Here is an 18,374-nt window from a genome sequence, read left to right on the forward strand (position 1 = left end):
ATTAGGCAGGAAAATGTGTGCATTTAAGGCAGCGTCTCTAGTGGAAGAGCAGATTGGACGACGGATCATGGTTTTTGAGGGAATTTGAACAAGGTTATTGTATCGTTGCTTGAGCACACTGAAACTCTAGCCTCAATAGTTAAAGAAGAGAGTTGGTGCTGTTTTAATACCTAACAGTTCTAGTTTTTTTATTGATAACCTGTTTTATTTTTCCTCATAACCATATTTATTTGCATATTTTTGCACATCTACTATAATTAACATATTTTTGGGCGCCAACATCGCTCCTGTTGTTACATCTTGGTGTGATTCTTCTTGTGACCACTCGGGTCCCAGTCACATTTTTTGAATTCCACACAAATTTGTCCAATGCTGTGATGTTCTGCTCTGAGCTGTTCACATCCTCAGTCTGGGAATTACGAGTTTCTATGGCAGCACTATTAATCTCAGAAAATTCCCAGCTTACAAGTTGTAATTATGAGCTTTATGAAGACTTGAATGCTTTTTATAAGATGAAATCCGGTCGGACTTATGATAATTACGACGGTGTGAATGCGCTACAGTCCATAGTGTTCAAAAAATGGACCTGACAGATGACAAGTCCTGATTTTTTAAAGTTAGACGCATTCCTGGGTCATCATTATTTTGTTGATCCTGGTCTGGAACAACATTCCTGTCCAAAAATGTAGTCCTAACCATATCCCTACTCGTTAAAGGGTTTGTTCACCCAAAATGAAAATTCTGTCATTAATTACTCACCCTCATGCCGTTCCACACCCGTAAGACTTTCGTTCATCTTCAGAACACAAATTAAGATATTTTAGTTGAAATCCGATGGCTCAGTGAGGCCTGCATAGGGAGCAATGACATTTCCTCTCTTAAGATCCATAAAGGTACTAAAAACATATTTAAATCGGTTCATGTGAGTTCAGTGGTTCAATATTAATATTTTAAAGCGACAAGAATATTTTTGGTGCACCAAAAAAACAAAATAATGACTTATAAAGTGATGGCTGATTTCAAAACACTGCTTCCATGAAGCTTCAGAGCGTTATGAATCAGCGTGTCGAATCAGCGGTTCAGAGCGCCAAAGTCACATGATTTCAGCCGTTGGCAGTTTGACATGTGATCCGAATCATGATTCGATACACTGATTCATAACGCTCCAACGCTTCCTGAAGCAGTGTTTTGAAATTGGCCATCACTATATAAGTCATTATTTTGTTTTTTTGGCGCACCAAAAATATTCTCGTCGCTTTATAATATTAATATTGAACCACTGTACTCACATGATTTGTGTTCCGAAGATTAACAAAGGTCTTACGGGTGTGGAACAGCATGAGGGTGAGTAATAAATGACAGAATTTTCATTTTGGGGTGAACTAACCCTTTAACCTAACCATACCCATAAGTTATCCCTAAAATCAGAGGGAAATGACAGGTAAATAACAAGCACCTAAATAAGAAGCACCTAACCCTGGTTTTAAGCCAAAACTTGACATAAACTGTAAACTTTGACTTTGCTTGGAATGTTGTTCCAGGATCAACAAAGATGTTGAACATGATGTACTTGGTGAAATTAGGTTCTGCTGACAGATATCACCTGAATCCTGACTGAGAAATCTTGATTAAAAATGTCTTAGAAAGGCGGCGTTTGTATAATTGAAAGGGATTGGATAGTCTTAAATCAGTGGCAAGTAGTTAAAATCGCTTCTGGCGCCTTTTAACTTTCAATAAAAACTATCTAAATAATAATAAAACCGTTTCATCACTAGGCTTCAGTGCATCCCGGAAGAAAGAAGGTTTCTCCTACTCAGATGGTTCAGATATTTATATCGCTCTGATTGGTCAGAAGAGAGTCTCTCTTGCTCTGATTGGTCAGAAGCGTGCGCATGAAAGATCACGCGCTCTTGTTGCCGGACAGTAGCAGACAGCGAGCAAATATGAATAACGTTACGTGTAGCTTTTACTGTTCTGCAGAAGCGACATTCATCAAAATAATCAGATATTTATGATATATTTATCCCTTTTTTATTTATTATCTCTCTCTCTTACAATCGGCAAGAGCTGAGAAGAAATGCATAAAGGCTCGTGCATTCATTTAGCTTGAATGCACGTGCATCCTCTGTTCATTGAAGGAGTGTCGGCTGATAGGAACAAACATGAATCAGTATCTGATTGTCCTGCTTTCTCTTGTGCATATATTGGCGGATTCGGATTTTGCAAAACTCGATGGTGCCCCGCCTTCTAAAATAGGTAGGCCAAAACTTCATGATATGACTTGTATAGCAGGGATTGTAAAGAAGCATCTTGTAATGCAGTCAGATCACTCGTGTTGTGTTTGCAGCTGTTGTTGGAGCTGGAATCGGAGGAACCGCTACAGCTCATTTCCTTAGGCAACACTTCGGGCCGGAAGTGAGAATTGATGTTTTTGAGAAAGGGTCAGTCGGTGGTCGTCTGGCGACTGTTACCGTGAACCACCAAGACTACGAGTCCGGTGGATCCATCATTCATTCCCTCAACCTGCACATGCAAGACTTTGTCCAGCAGCTGGGTTAGTTGTAGTCATATTGCTACAAGAATTCATATTGCTAAAATGATGTAGAATTTAGTAGTTAGTGACTGAATTAGTCCTGAGAAATGTAAAACACTACACTTAAGTTGCTCATACCTAGAGTTAAAGGGTTAGTTCACCCAAAAATTAAAATAATGTCATTTATTACTCACCCTCATGCCGTTCCACACCCGTAAGACCTTCGTTCATCTTCAGAACACAAATAAAGATATTTTTGTTGAAATCCGATGGCTCAGTGAGGCCAGCAATGCCATTTCCTCTCTCAAGATCCATTAATGTACTAAAAACATATTTAAATCGGTTCATGTGAGTACAGTGGTTCAATATTAATATTATAATGCGACGAGAATATTTTTGATGCGCCAAAAAACAAAACAAAATAACGACTTATTTAGTGATGACTGATTTCAAAACACTGCTTCAGGAAGCTTCGGAGCGTTATGAATCGTTTGTGTCGATTCATGATTCGGATCGCGTGTCAAACCGCCAATCTGCTGAAATCACGTGACTTTGGTGCTCCGAACCGCTGATTCGACACACTGATTCATAACGCTCCGAAGCTTCCTGAAGCAGTGTTTTGAAATCGCCCATCACTAAATAAGTCATTATTTTGTTTTTTTGGCGCATCAAAAATATTCTCGTCGCTTTATAATATTAATATTGAACCACTGTACTCACATGAACTGATTTAAATATGTTTTTAGCACAATAATGGATCCTGAGAGAGGAAATGTCATTGCTGGCTATGAAGGCCTCAGAGAGCCATCAGATTTCAACAAAAATATCTTTATTTGTGTTCCAAAGATTAACGAAGGTCTTACGGGTGTGGAACGGCATGAGGGTGCGTAATAAATGATTATTTTTGGGTAAACTAACCCTTTAATACTGTTTTCAGTCCCACTTTATAGGATATTATATGACATTTTCTTTTGAGATAATGCACTTATTGTGTGCGAGACATTGATGAATAAGCTGGTGTGTTCCAAAACAATGACAAAATTCGCATTTAGGAGATATAAGCATTCAAAACTTACAGTCTCTCACTTCCGCTAAAATGGATCATGGATTTTTATGACATCACATCGCACTTCAGTTTCTCGTCAAATCTTCTGTCCAATCAAATGCTCTCTAGAATCTAAAGTCCCGCCCCCTCGTACACTCTTACAGACGCTGAAGCCTCAGCTGAAATCATTCATTTGTTCACACATTTACTAGTTTCTACATGGTGAATGGCACATAGTGCACTATATAGAGAATAGGGAGCGAGTCAGACGGTGTAAATATGCTTTCCTTTGATGCAAATGAAGTCTGTTTTCGCGTTAGTGTCACATGAACTGCTGCACTGCGAACACAGTCTGCTCCGGTCCAGAGACACGAGAGCACAGAGTGGATCATATCCGCGAGTCGGTTCAGACCACAAAAGGTATCGGAGCCATTTAAATTCTGCACAGAATGCTGTATATAAGCTATATAAAGGACATTATTAGGAGAAACGGTTAGAGATTAGAAGGAAACTGAAGTTTTACAGAGTTAAACAGCTCTGGCTGAGCTGTAACATAAACAAAATGCTATTGGCTATTTAAAAAAAGGGGCGGGGCTGTTCGATATATCACCCTGTCTTCCTGTTTCCTCTTCCTCTTCAGTGGGCCTTTAAGTGTTAATAATGAGATTATGTGGTTTGTATAATCAGTTAACACTGCTTTTGTCATTTTTTTACTAGATGGACAAAATTTGTCAGCAAAAAAGTAATTCGGTTTAACCATAATTTCAGTTTTACAGAATGACACTTTTGGTTATACCGAATGATGATATTTTCAAACAATACTAAAAGGTTTATATCTAGATAGCTAGCTAATTAGCTTACTAGCTAGTTAGCAAAAGTACGATCAAACATTTTATATTTAGTACTAGTCATTTTTTTTAAATATTACAAAATTTTCCATGTTTTATGGTGGCCTCTGAATGATGTCACATGATATTGACAGCATGACTTGATCCAAAATGGTGCCTTTATATTGGTTACTCCGAATGACATCAATGAAATTAATTTTCCGGACATTCTTTCTCATAACAAAGCAACGACTTCTACACATAATTTGTTGATATGTTGTTATAAAATCATGAAAGAATAAAAAAATATATACAGTACAGTCCAAAAGTTTGGAACCACTAAGATTTTTAATGTTTTTAAAAGAAGTTTCGTCTGCTCACCAAGGCTACATTTATTTAACTAAAAATACAGTAAAAACAGTAATATTGTGAAATATTATTACAATTTAAAATAACTGTTTTCTATTTAAATATATTTTACAAAGTAATTTATTCCTGTGATGGCAAAGCTGAATTTTCAGCATCATTACTCCAGTCTTCAGTGTCACATGATCCTTCAGAAATCATTCTGATATGCTGATCTGCTGCTCAAGAAACATTTCATGTGTACAATTGTACAAAATATTTGTGTACAATATTTTTTTTCAGGATTATTTGATGAATAGAAAGTTCAAAAGAACAGTGTTTATCTGAAATCTAATCTTTTGTAACATTATAAATGTCTTAACTGCCACTTTTGATTGATTTAATGCATCCTTGCTGAATAAAAGTATACATTTCTTTAATTTCTTTAAAAAAAAAATACAAATAAACATTCTTACTGACCCCAAACTTTTGAACTGTAGTGTATAATGCTACAGAAGCTTTGTATTTCAGATAAATGCTGTTCTTTTGAACTTTCTATTCATCAAGGAATCCTGATGAACAGGATAATAAACAAAATATTAGTCTCCAACATGCGTATATGTAATGTCTGCTATCGCGTCAACACAACACACATGCATCATGTTTCATTCGTGAACACGCGTTGGAGACTAATATTTTGTAAATAAACAAAGCCCTCATGTCGCTTACTTGAGGTTAAACAACCGTAGTCTCATAGATGACTTTAATGATGTCTTAACTACCTTTCTGGGGCTTGAAAGTGTCAGTTCCATAGTTGTCAATGGAGGGACAGAAAGCTCTCAGATTTCATTAAAAAGATCTTCATTTGTATTCTGAAGATAAATGAAGGTCTTACAGGTTTGGAACGACATGAGGGTGAGTAATTAATGACAGAATGTTTATTTTTGGTTGAACTAACCCTAAACCTACCCATACCACGAGACCCGTCCCTAACCTGTATCCCACCTCAATAGCATCACAAGTGTTTTGCAATACAACATGAACAATAAGTACACTGCACTTTACAAATTCTTTTAAAATGTAAGTACAGTTCAAGATGCATTTTATAAAGTATGAACCTGTGCTCTTCAATGCTTTTTGCTCATCTCATGTAACCCGTCCGCAGGGCTGAAGTATCGTAAGAGTGTGGCTGGGAAAACAGCAGTGTTCAATGGAGAGGAGTTCATTCTGGAGGAGACTGATTGGTACCTGCTGGATTTGTTTCGCTTGTGGTGGCGCTATGGGATCAGCTTCATCCGCCTGCAGATGTGGGTGGAGGAGATCATGGAGAAGTTTATGAGGTGAGGGAAAGGGTGTAGTACATTAAAACAAGTTCAGACATCAATTCATGTTCAGACACTTTATAATCTTTTAAATTATATACGTTTATAATTAAGCACACAATTAAGCACACCTTTGTATTTTTGTCTAATTTTCAGATACTTCTGATCCAAAAAATTTGTTGTGATTCATCTCATAGTTGGTTGACTTGGTTTATGGCTTATAGGTGCCCTAGAATCAAAAATTGAATTTACCTTGGCATAGTTGAATAACAAGAGTTCAGTACATGGAAATGACATACAGTGAGTCTCAAACTCCATTGTTTCCTCCTTCTTGTGTAAATCTCATTTGTTTAAAAGACCCTCGAAGAACAGGCGAATCTCAACATAACACCGACTGTTACGTAACTGTCGGGGTGTACGCCCCCAATATTTGGATATGCCAGCCCATGATCGAGGCATTAGACAAGGGCAACCAGTATTAACGTCTGGATCTGTGCACAGCTGAATCATCAGACTAGGTAATCAAGCAAGGACAATAGCGAAAAATGGCAGATGGAGCAATAATAACTGACATGATCCATGATATCATGATATTTTTAGTGATATTTGTAAATTGTCTTTCTAAATGTTTTGTTAACATGTTGCTAATGTACTGTTAAATGTGGTTAAAGTTACCTTCATTTCTTACTGTATTCTCGGAGTCAAGAGAGAGGGCGCTATTTTCATTTTTAAACACTTGCAGTCTGTATAATTCATAAACACAACTTCATTCTTTATAAATCTCTCCAACAGTGTAGCATTAGCCGTTAGCCACAGAGCACTATCAAACTCATTCAGAATCAAACGTAAACATCCAAATAAATACTATACTCACATGATCCGACGCATGCATGCAGTATGCATGATGAACATCTTGTAAAGATCCATTTGAGGGTTATATTAGCTGTGTGAACTTTGTTCAAGCTGTGGGGGCAGGGAGCGCACGATTTAAAGGGGCCGAAGCCTGAATCGGTGCATAGTTAATGATGCCCCAAAATAGGCAGTTAAAAAAATGCATAAAAAAAAATCTATGGGGTGTTTTGAGCTGAAACTTCACAGACACATTCAGGGGACAACTTAGACTTATATTACATCTTGTAAAAACTAGTTCTAGGGCACCGTTATAACAAAGGCTTATGGAATTAAAGGAAAAAATACTTTTGGAACTAACGTCGCTGAAAAAGTGGGCGGCCACTAATGCACTCTATTTTCATAAATATCTTGTGCACGTGCAGTGCTGTGAAGCAAATTTTTACTTACATTTTATGTCTTATTAACGTGCGTATGCTTAAGTCTCACATCTTACGAACTGGTCAGTGGAAGAGACAATTCTACTAAAATATTTTGATGTCATTATGGCAAAAATACTCCATTGGCTTAACACAGTGTCTGTCTCCTGTTCTGAACACAGCGACTGGGCACCGTAAAATTTCAATCCATGCCTGTTACAGAATGAGAAGGTCCCCTCCCCTTACATTATATATGTATATGCGACATAAGGATGCTTCATTTTAAACTGCCCCATTATGTTATTTTAAACAGGGTTCATACAAGGTGCTTAAAGTGCTTGAAGTAATTGAATTTGACTTTTTGAAATTCAAGTCCTGGAAAAGCCTTGAAAACAGCCATATTTATTTATCCAAAGAATCCACAGTAAAATACTGAATACAAATAAATAAAGCTCAACTGAGACATTCACAGTGTTGAAAATAATTAACCATATTCCTAGCATTAGGATCCTTTGAAGGGTAATGTTATTTTAGTCCTGTATCGCTCTTCTCTCCTCCTCATCTCACTAACACGCCAGTGGGCGGGGCTAACGTTGCAATGATGAAGTAGGCGATGATTTCTTCTGTGGAGGCGGCATTTTACAGCAGTACTTGCACTTCTCTATTTTTACCTTCAGTGTACAGCCAGTTTTCCTTGCCTACAAGCACTTCCGACATCTTGCACGTATGGAAGCCTGCTGAACCCTCCCTTCTCCAGTAACAGGTTTTGAACCGAGCATCGGGAGTACCGGCACTTTTATTTTTCCACTTCAAGCACTGAAATTAGGCACATTCCAGGATCAGTCGTTATCATTCACTTTGATCTTTAAAAAAAACTTTACAGACCTTTTACATTCACAAACGGCTATATTACACACTGCATGAAAGGTAATAATTGAAAAAGCATAATAGGGGCACTTTAAAAAAAGTATTTTGATTATGTCCTGCTGCAGCATCTACCATCAGTGGGTAATACTGAAAAAACTTGAAAGAAAGAGGCACTTGTCAAACCACTTCTTGGGAAATGATCCAACTGGTGCATTCTCTGTTATTGAAAAACATAAAGACATAAGATGATTAAACTTTAGTGTTGGGGAACCTTGAAATCTGCAGTTTGAAGTCTGAGCTGAGTAACTCAAGCTTTTGTATTTATTTTTAATTTAACAAATGAACTGTCTCATCATCATCATCTCTTTCCTCTCTTTTGCTTTGACTCATTTTGCTCTCCTTTTCTGTCAGAATCTATAAATATCAGGCCCATGGCTATGCCTTCAGTTCAGTAGAAGAGCTGCTGCATTCTCTCGGGGGTTCAGGATTCATCAACATGACCCGCCGCTCTCTTTCCGAATCTCTGTTAGAATTGGGCGTCTCCCAGCGCTTCATTGATGAAGTCATAGCCCCGATCATGAGGGTCAACTACGGCCAGAACATCAGCATCCCTGCATTTGTTGGTACGCACATCATTTTCTTTATAGGTGTTAGAATTATACATTTAGCTTCTCATATTTTATACACTTATAAGAATTCTAATCTTCTTTTTTGCTTTCTTTTAATTCTAAAAGTGATGAATTATCACATAATTTTCATATTTGAAGGCATGAAGTGTTTAAAGCTATATAGTGTATAAAAATATGAAATATAAAAATATTAAAGAGATATAAGAATTTTTTATCATCATGTAGTATAGTAAAAATCAGTGCTTCCCACACATAGACTTTACTTGGGCGGCCGTTATTATACGTGGAGCCGTTATTATATATTTAGAGACACATTTTTGCTTTTATTATTTTTATCCTCTTATAATTTTATCCATCCGTGATCGCTAAACTAGTCGTTTCATACCTGCTCGTTATGTGTGTGTCAGAACTGTTTACTCCCGCTAACATTCCCACAGGCGCTGCATTTTGCAAAGTCACTAGGCGGCGCTGTTGCACGTTCTACAAGCTCGCGCAACAGCGCTTCAGTCTGCTTCAAAGTGATTCTCAATCAATGAAAAGTGCAGATTTATGCCACGCGATTGCTAATGAACTTAAGTTGATGAATTATTACAATGTCTACTTTTTGGCCTTAATATAAAATGTTTTAGACGATTGTAAGAATCTGAAGCATCAGCCTGCAATAGTACAGACATTTCAAAATAAGAGTACCTGTGTATTTCGAGCTTGTTTATAATTAAAAGTCACACGCTAAGTTTTTTCTTTTTCTTTTGGGCATTATTGGTATTTTGGTTACACGATAAATTGTATTTAATTTGATTTCCATTTAATTCATAGTAAATTATTGTAGTCTCCCCCACAGGAAGAAAAGACAAAGAACATTATTTGACACATATATTATTCATTTTATAAATTTTACTAGTAAAATCTGTGTCCCATTCACTGAGAGAGACACTATATGACAGCAAGGAGAACATAGGAAAAGGAGAACCATTTAAATGCTGTAATTTTGCATAATTTACAATGCATAATAATGCATAATATTAGTATGTAATTAAATGTAATATGCTATGTAATTAAAATTAATTTCAATAAATAAAAATACTGTTAAAAATCACACATTATTTGTTTGTCACACATAGTAGACCATTTTTGTGCCGTGGGTAATAGGATTTTTCAAACCTGTGGGAAGCACAGAATATTATATAATATGTATAATATAATGTAATGTAAGCATAAGCATCAATTATCTAAATTATCAATTATCTAAAAATCTATTAAAAATACAATAAATGGGGGGTGATACTTTTTAAAGCATTAAATTAAATTTATTTAAAGACATTTATGATGTTACAATGTTACAAAAGTTTTTTTTATTTCAAATAAACTTTCTATTCACCAAAGAATCATGAAAAAAATGTATTTTGGTTTCCACAAAAAATGTAAGCTATTATTAAGCAACTGTTAATTTAACACCGATAATAATAATAAGAAATGTTTCTTGAGCAGAAAATCATATTAGAATGATTTCTCAAGGATCATGTGACACCGAAGACTGGAGTAATGATGCTGCTGAATAAATTACATTTTAAAATGTAGTTAAATACAAAACACTTATTTTAAATTGTAATCATATTTTACAGTATTTCTGTTTTACTGTATTTTTATCAAATAAATGCAGCCTTGGTAAACATGAGGGACTTATTTTAAAAACATTCATCTCCAAACTTTTGAACCGTAGTGTATATTTTTATACAATGGTTTTATATAAACCATTTGTGTGAATCTTTAAACAATGTTAAAAAGTTAAACTGATGTTGGTCTGTTTAAAGCCATGGTTTTTGGACAAAGTTCTGAGAGTTTATATTGTATATCAAACTGTTTTACATCAAAGTTTTCATGATTTGGCACTTTTAATATCAAATGAGGCTAAGAGAGAAGAGAAAGTTCTGAATGGAACAAAACATATAGTATAACACTATGTTGGTCATAAAATCATTAGGTCGTGTTAGTCATCTTCTCGCCACCTGGTTTCATGTCTGTCCTGATGGGTCTCTTCTCTGTGACAGGTGCTGTGTCTCTAGCTGGTGCACAGGCCAATCTCTGGGCTGTGGAAGGAGGAAACAAACTGGTTTGCTCGGGACTGCTTAAACTAGCAAAAGCTAATCTCATCCAGAGTCCAGTTACAACCATTAGCCTCCGATCAACAGGTATTCCACATAACCGTCAATTTAAAAAAAAAAAAAAAACTTTAAAGGTGTGTTCATACTGACGGCCAAAAATACTGTTCTTGGCTAGTAGGAAATTCTAGTTGACTTCATTATCTGACACATCTTCTCCCACATTGATAGTGGCCACAGCGGGTCACTTTATCCCAGTGGTCTCTGCCATTTTTGGGTCACTGACAAATAAGAATGTCCAAAAATAAATAAAATTAAGTTGTTTTTGAACATATTTTCAAAACTCTCAGGCCCTAGAATATTTTGTTGTATGAATATGTAATCAGTCAATATATCAAAAGAAAGAACATAGCCTCTGATCTGGTCCTCTTCTGTCAAATTTGTTTTGCTTCATTGGAATGAAATGACTTTTGTCGCATTAGCTATGTGAACACACAACAAAAGCATGGACATGATTTAGTTAAAGGGTCGGAAAAAAATAGTCACACTTCGTGGTCAAAAATTATTGACATACAGCAGGAAATGAATGGGAAATTCGAAAAAATATGAAAACTCAGAGATTTTTTCGTGGTACAAACTACAAATCAGCCACTGTGCATAAAAAGTGCGAAGCAATGAGAGGGTGACACTCTAAAATTTTCAAAGTGCAAAATAGACACATTCACATCCCCCCCCCCCCCCCACACACACACACACACTCACACACTCACACACATACATATATATGAACTAGTGCGACTATAGCACAGAGCAAGTTTTTGCAAATGTGTCAAATTAAATCAATAATTCAGCCACAATGCAGTAAAAAACAAAAAGCAAGGAAGAGGTTACACAAGAGTACAAAACAGACACCCGCTCAAATATACTTACTTGCACACATGCAGAGATGCACACACATAACGCACTATTATACACACAAATTAACTTGTGTGGCTGTAACAATACTGAGCTGGCGTTCTGACATATAACTCAGTCTCTACAACATAAACAGCATAGGAAACAGCACAGAATAGAAGAAATTGTTGGAGTTATAAGTAAAGTTATAACTTATGTTGTCATCTTGCATTTATCCTCTAGTAGTACAAGCCTGTTGTACTGCGCCCCGTCCGAATGATGGCCAAAACTTACTGTTGAGTTTTATGAAGTTTTTTTGTACATCACACAAAAGATAAAGTGTTCATTTTGCTTCAGAAAATCACTGTAAGAGCTGAATAAAACACAGTACAAGAAGTGCACATTAAAGTCTAATCCATAAACACTCTCTCTCCCTTTCATTATCATCAGCGAATTACACAAAAACACAAGTTACAACTTACAGTAAACAAATATATACAACCCTTATGCCTTTTCAGGGGGTGAAAAGGCATAAAAGGCATTAACCAAAATAAAACTAATCCACTGCGTCTTCATCGGTTCAGATGTCAGGAGTTAATAAAAACTGTTATGTTCACTCCTACATCCATCAACAAAACGGTGGAAAATGGTGGACTGTGTACAACTTGCTCAGGGCGGGGTCCGTGCCAGTACGGCAAAGTATATCAGCAGTCGTGGGCAGGGCCTGTGCAAAGTGACTTCAGTTTGCCCAGAATCTGTGAACGGCTTGTTCTGAGACTCTGCTTATGATTTATGGGCATTAAAAAGGAGTAGGTGGATTTTTATCATTATAGGGTGGTTGTGTACACACACTGCCAACACACATTTATGTCCAAACATCATGTAAAAGTGAATTTTACATAATAGGTGCACTTTCTTAGTGTGAAAAACATCTTAAAGGGTTAGTTCACACAAAAATGAAAATTCTGTGATTTATTACTCACCCTCATGCCGTTCCACACCCGTAAGACCTTCGTTCATCTCCAGAACACAAATTAAGATATTTTTGTTGACATCCGATAACTCAGTGAGGCCTGCATAGCCAGCAATGACATTTCCTCTCTCAAGATCCATTAATGTACTAAAAACATATTTAAATCAGTTCATGTGAGTACAGTGGTTCAATATTAATATTATAATGCGACGAGAATATTTTTGGTGTACCAAAAAAACAAAATAACGACTTATTTAGTGATGGCTGATTTCAAAACACTGCTTCAGGAAGCTTTGGAGTGTTATGAATCAGCGTATCGAATCATGATTCAGATCGCGTGTCAAACCACCAAACTGCTGAAATCACGTGACTTTGGCGCTTCGAACAGCTGATTCAACATGCTGATTCATTATGCTCCGAAGCATCCTGAAGCAGTGTTTTGAAATTGGCCTTCACTATATAAGTCATTATTTTGGTTTTTGTTTGGTGCACCAAAAATAATCTTATCACTTTATAATATTAATATTGAACCACTGTACTCACATGAACTGATTTAAATATGTTTTTAGTACATTAATGGATCTTGAGAGAGGAAATGTCATTGCTGGCTATGCAGGCCTCACTGAGTCATCGGATTTCAACAAAAATATCTTAATTTGTGTTCCGAAGATTAATGAAGGTCTTACGGGTGTGGAACGGCATGAGGGTGAGTAATAATGACAGAATTTTCATTTTTGGGTGAATTAACCCTTTAATAATCTAAAGAACCTTGAAAGATCTTTGTCCAGTGGAAAGCTTCTATAAATGTTAAAGGTTCTTTATGTCCATGTTCACACTGTCAGTTTTTTTAACTGCGGATTGACAACCGCAGTTACTTATAGGTCTAAGTCTCGAAATGTCCCGTTCACACAGCAACTTACAGTATCGTCTCAAATAGTGTCTGTATGAATGTGCAACAGGAGTAAAGCCTGTATTCTGTTACTATTAACCATAGCGACAGTAACCAAATCTAATATCAAAGATGGTGATGTCCATAAAACTGAAGAGTCTTGTCACTTTTGAGTCCAGCCGCGAGTTCATTCATCAAATCTTCATTAACCGACAGCAGATGTAATGTAAACAAGCACTAGCTGGACACATTTAACCATTGCACTCGCGTCTCACCTCTTTTGCAGATTCTCGCGCATGACACGGCATTTGAGTCACGCAAAGATGAAGAATAGTTAATGGATTTAAAATCTGCAGATGACACACAGCACATATCTCCCTAGCTGTAAGTTACTGAAAGTGAAACCACACATGAAACTCCTTAGCATAGCGTCTCTCTCACACTGTATGAACTGACAGACAACTAGTTGTCCAGTCCTGTTCCGTTCACACAGCGTGAATTTTCTGAGAATGCTGTTGTGAGTCCTGAAAATGTACTGATGTGAGTTCGGTTATAGAATGCGGTTGTCACTCCCGTAAATAAAACTGTGATGTATGTGAATGTAACCTAGGGCTGTGCCGATAAACGATATTATATCGAATCACTATAAAATATGTTTTGTCGATAACGATGATAAGCTCTAGGCATTTTTACTCAATATGGATTACTATAAGAGCCACTCATACAGCAGAAATAGGCGGCAACAGCCAATCAGCGTGCAGCTTTTAACATTCACGTCAATGAACAAAGTCAATTTCCTATGGCACTTTGCAAAGCAAACTAGACACAAGGATGACAAAAAATGATTGGAAGCAGCGACGAAAGTGAAACTAACCTCAAGTTATTATCCAAAAATGATGAAATTGTCTACAAAAAAGGTAGCACGAATTCAGTTATATGGAATTGGTTTGATTAATTGAAAAGCGACCAGGCACAGATTAAAACGATTTGTAAAGGCTGGAACACACCAAGCCGACGCTGACGAACTAGTGGCAACGAAAGCAGACTGCGTGGTTGGCTCACGTCGGTAGCGTCTGTGTCCAAAGTTGGCCTGACACACCAAACCAATGCTACGACGGCCAAGTAGCATGTCAGTTCTGAGATGAAATGCCTTTCCGAACCAGCAGGTGACAGTATCTGAACAGCCAATCAGAATGAACAGATGGCCGAAAGACCGACGAGCCAACATTTCGAATCGGCCAAAAAAAGCCGTCAAGGACAAACTTCAGCTGATGGTGCGGAACACACTGAGAAAACTTAGTCGGCCGACGAACAAAAACTGTCAGATGGCCGACTGTCGGCTTGGTGTGTTCCTGCCTTAAAATATGTTGCGGATGGTAAAAACCAAGAATGGCAACACAACCAACCTATTCCATCACAGTGCTTCACACACATAGACTTTACTTGGGCGGGCCGCCCAGGTATATTAACAGCCGCCCAAGTATATTTGGAGACACATTTATGCTTTTATTATTTATATCCTCTCATACTTTTGTATCCGCCCAAGATAATGAAACCATCCACGATCGATTAACTAGTGGGAAATCTTCCCTCACCCTATGTGTTTCGTACCTGCTCGTTATGTGTGTCAGAACTGTTTACTCAGAACTGCTGACATTCCCACGTGTGCTGCAGAGATGCGGTGGATATTTCACAAAGAGCGCTGCATTTTGCAATGTCACAAGGCGGCGCTGTTGCACATTCTACACTTCCACAGGCTCCTGCAACGCTTCAGACTGTTTCAAAGTGATTCTCAATCAATGAAAAGCGCAGATTTATGCCAAGCAATTGCTAATGAACTCAAGTTGATTCATTATTACAATGTCAACTTTATGGCCTCTATATAAATGTTTTAGTGTATTTCGAGGTTGTTTATAATTAAAAGTCACACACTAAGTTAGTAAGTTGTCTTATTTTTTTAAGGCCAAATATGTAATCTGTTTTTGTTAATTAACTATACTTTAAAATGTAATTGATAAACCCTCACATTTTTGTGGCTTCAATCATAGTAGGGATACTCTTTTAGCATTAACAGTTAATATATCGAAATATATATTGTTATCGATCAATATGGGAAAAAATGATCAAGATTACATTTTTGCCATTTCGCCCAGCCCTAACGTAACCGTATTAAGGACTCAAATTACAGGACTGACAACTGTATTCTGTTGCTGTGTGAACATGGCCTATGGAACCATCGATGCCAATAAAGAACCTTTTTTCCCTGCAACCCGTGTTTTCACTTGTATGCGGTAGGGGCGCTGTTATGGATCTTCTGAAATAGTACAGCATCCCCGGATCCAAAAACAAGCAAAGAAGATGATCTGCATAAACCAGAAAGAGCGGATAGAAGTTGTTTTGGCACATATAAGCTAAGGTGATCACCAAACATTCAACGGCATATAGATCAAAACTACCTAATGTTATCGAATGAAATGTCAAAACTAGGGTTGTCACAAGTACCGTCACTGATACTGAAATTTTAAAAATGTGATGATACCAGCATTTCCCCCTAGCATTTTGAGCGCTGTTGAGCAGGTTCGTAAACACCTCTGATTGGCCATTGTGTTCACGCGCTCACCAGATACAGTGGCTACAGTGATCACTTCAAAAACATGTTGTAAATAGACATCTTTGACGCTCTTCACTGAGCGCTTACACATATACACACGGGAGTCTTTGAAAGCAGGCGTCTATCAGCGGATCCTGGGGAAAGAGTTAAAGACTTTGTGCTGCTTTGTCACTGAACAACACTGCCAGTGTGAGCACACCTTCAAAATGTGGTGGTTGTATTGAATGATAAATTAAACTGTTTTCCCTCAGGAGATGACCACCAGTATGAGCTCACCTACGACACTCAAAATGAGAAGTCATCAGAGCTCTATGACATTGTAGTAGTTGCGACACCTCTCCAGCAAAACGTCAACTCTGGAATCTCATTCCAGGGCTTTGAGCCACAACTCCCAGAAATGCCGGGCTCCTACCACCAAACTGTGGCCTCCATCATCCACGGCTACCTAAATTGCACCTACTTCGGCTTCCCCGACCCAAAGCTATTTCCGTTTTCAAGCATCCTTACTACAGACACTCCTGGACTTTTCTTCAACAGCGCTGCCAGCGTCTGTCCGGTCAACATAACTTCCGGATTCCGCAGAAAACAGCCACAGGAGGCCGGAGTTTACAAGGTCTTTTCCCCAAAACCTCTGGAGAAGACTGAGCTGAAGACCCTTTTTAAGTCCTACTACTCAGTGCAGGTCACAGATTGGTTGGCGTACCCTCATTATGGAAGCACCCAGGGTTTGCCTCAGGTGGTGCTGCACGATAACTTGTACTTCCTCAATGGAATCGAATGGGCTGGAAGCGCGATGGAAATGAGCTCGGTGGCAGCTAAGAATATAGCTCTGTTGGCCTACCACCGCTGGAATAGACAACTGGAAATGATTGACCAGAAAGACCTCATGCACAAAGTGAAGACAGAATTGTGACATTCTGTATGGCATTTTAAAGACACTATGGAATATAATAAAGAGGTGTTATACTTACACAACAGTCTGGTTTCGGTTCCACACAACACGGCTTATGTCTTAGTTTGACTTTTTTGATGCAAAATGCAAAAACGGTTGCATGTCTGCTTGCTTGCCAAATGTTTGGCGAACATGAACAGCATTGCGGTCTCAGGCTGAACGCTTGATCTTTATCAGGCGGCGGTAATGTGTGGGACGTCTTCTACATTACTGACCAACTTCAAGCCTCTGCTAGCTCACTTTTTATCAGCCGATGTGATAAAGTGAACACGTTGTGTGGGGAGATTTGAAAGTAATTCTACATTTATGTATTTTTTTTTGCTGAAGAGGTCTTGTAGTTTTGTGTTTTACATGCTATGTATGTGTAATGTCATTGGACTAGGAAAAGTCTTAGCAGGAATTTATCTTTATCTTTAAAATGATTTATTATGATAGCTTGACTTTCTCATTTCAATAAATAATGGCTTATGATCATCTCATGTCCTTTGCTGAATGAGGATTTTATGTTTCGTACATGCATAACTGGTCTTGTAATTATTTTATTTATATATCTGGTAAAATATGTTATGTCCTTTTCAACTACACAAATTTAGACTTTTAATTGCTTTCATATTATGATTTTATTAAATCATAAAATGTTTTTCAAAGAAGTCTCTTCTGTTTAACAAGGCTGCGTTTATTTAAAAATATAGCAAAAACAGTAATATTTTGTAATAATATTGTTACTACGATTTAAAAGAACTTTTTATATTATGTTTTAAAATATAATTCGTTCCTGTGATGGCAAAGTTGAATCTTCAGTGTCACATGATCATTCAGAAATTCTAAGATAAAACAATTGCGATTCTGTCTATCTATACACACATACACAAATTTGAGATATGTATGTATGTATTGTATAATATATATATATATATATATATATATATATATATATATATATATATATATATATATATATATATATATATATATATATATATATATATATATATATATGCATAATGTATACGTATGTTTGTGTGATCTTCCAGATATTGTATATATAGTGACATGGAGTTAATATTTATTATCAGATTGAACATTTATAGGGGAGTTCTTTGTTGTTCTTTTGTTTTTG

At 37.1% G+C, this 18,374-nt stretch overlaps 1 protein-coding gene across 1 annotated transcript; it reads left to right on the forward strand.

Moving 5' to 3' along the window:
* Window positions 1-1,911: 1,911 nt before the first annotated feature.
* On the forward strand, window positions 1,912-17,827 carry LOC137012644 (prenylcysteine oxidase-like). The gene is made up of 6 exons (XM_067376001.1): window positions 1,912-2,256; window positions 2,348-2,554; window positions 5,916-6,090; window positions 8,619-8,830; window positions 10,885-11,025; window positions 16,554-17,827. The coding sequence occupies exons 1-6, from the start codon at window positions 2,163-2,165 to the stop codon at window positions 17,213-17,215; spliced, it is 1,491 nt and encodes a 496-aa protein (XP_067232102.1). The 5' UTR covers window positions 1,912-2,162; the 3' UTR covers window positions 17,216-17,827.
* Window positions 17,828-18,374: the final 547 nt, after the last annotated feature.

The sequence above is a fragment of the Chanodichthys erythropterus genome, chromosome 22, assembly GCF_024489055.1.
Source record: "Chanodichthys erythropterus isolate Z2021 chromosome 22, ASM2448905v1, whole genome shotgun sequence".
Lineage (NCBI taxonomy): Eukaryota > Metazoa > Chordata > Actinopteri > Cypriniformes > Xenocyprididae > Chanodichthys > Chanodichthys erythropterus.

Coding starts and splice junctions, on each gene's coding strand:
- LOC137012644 (XM_067376001.1), top strand. CDS start 2,163: ATGAATCAGTATCTGATTGTCCTGCTTTCTCTTGTGCATATATTGGCG. Junction 2,257..2,347: donor TGCCCCGCCTTCTAAAATAG/GTAGGCCAAAAC, acceptor TTGTGTTTGCAG/CTGTTGTTGGAGCTGGAATC. Junction 2,555..5,915: donor AGACTTTGTCCAGCAGCTGG/GTTAGTTGTAGT, acceptor ACCCGTCCGCAG/GGCTGAAGTATCGTAAGAGT.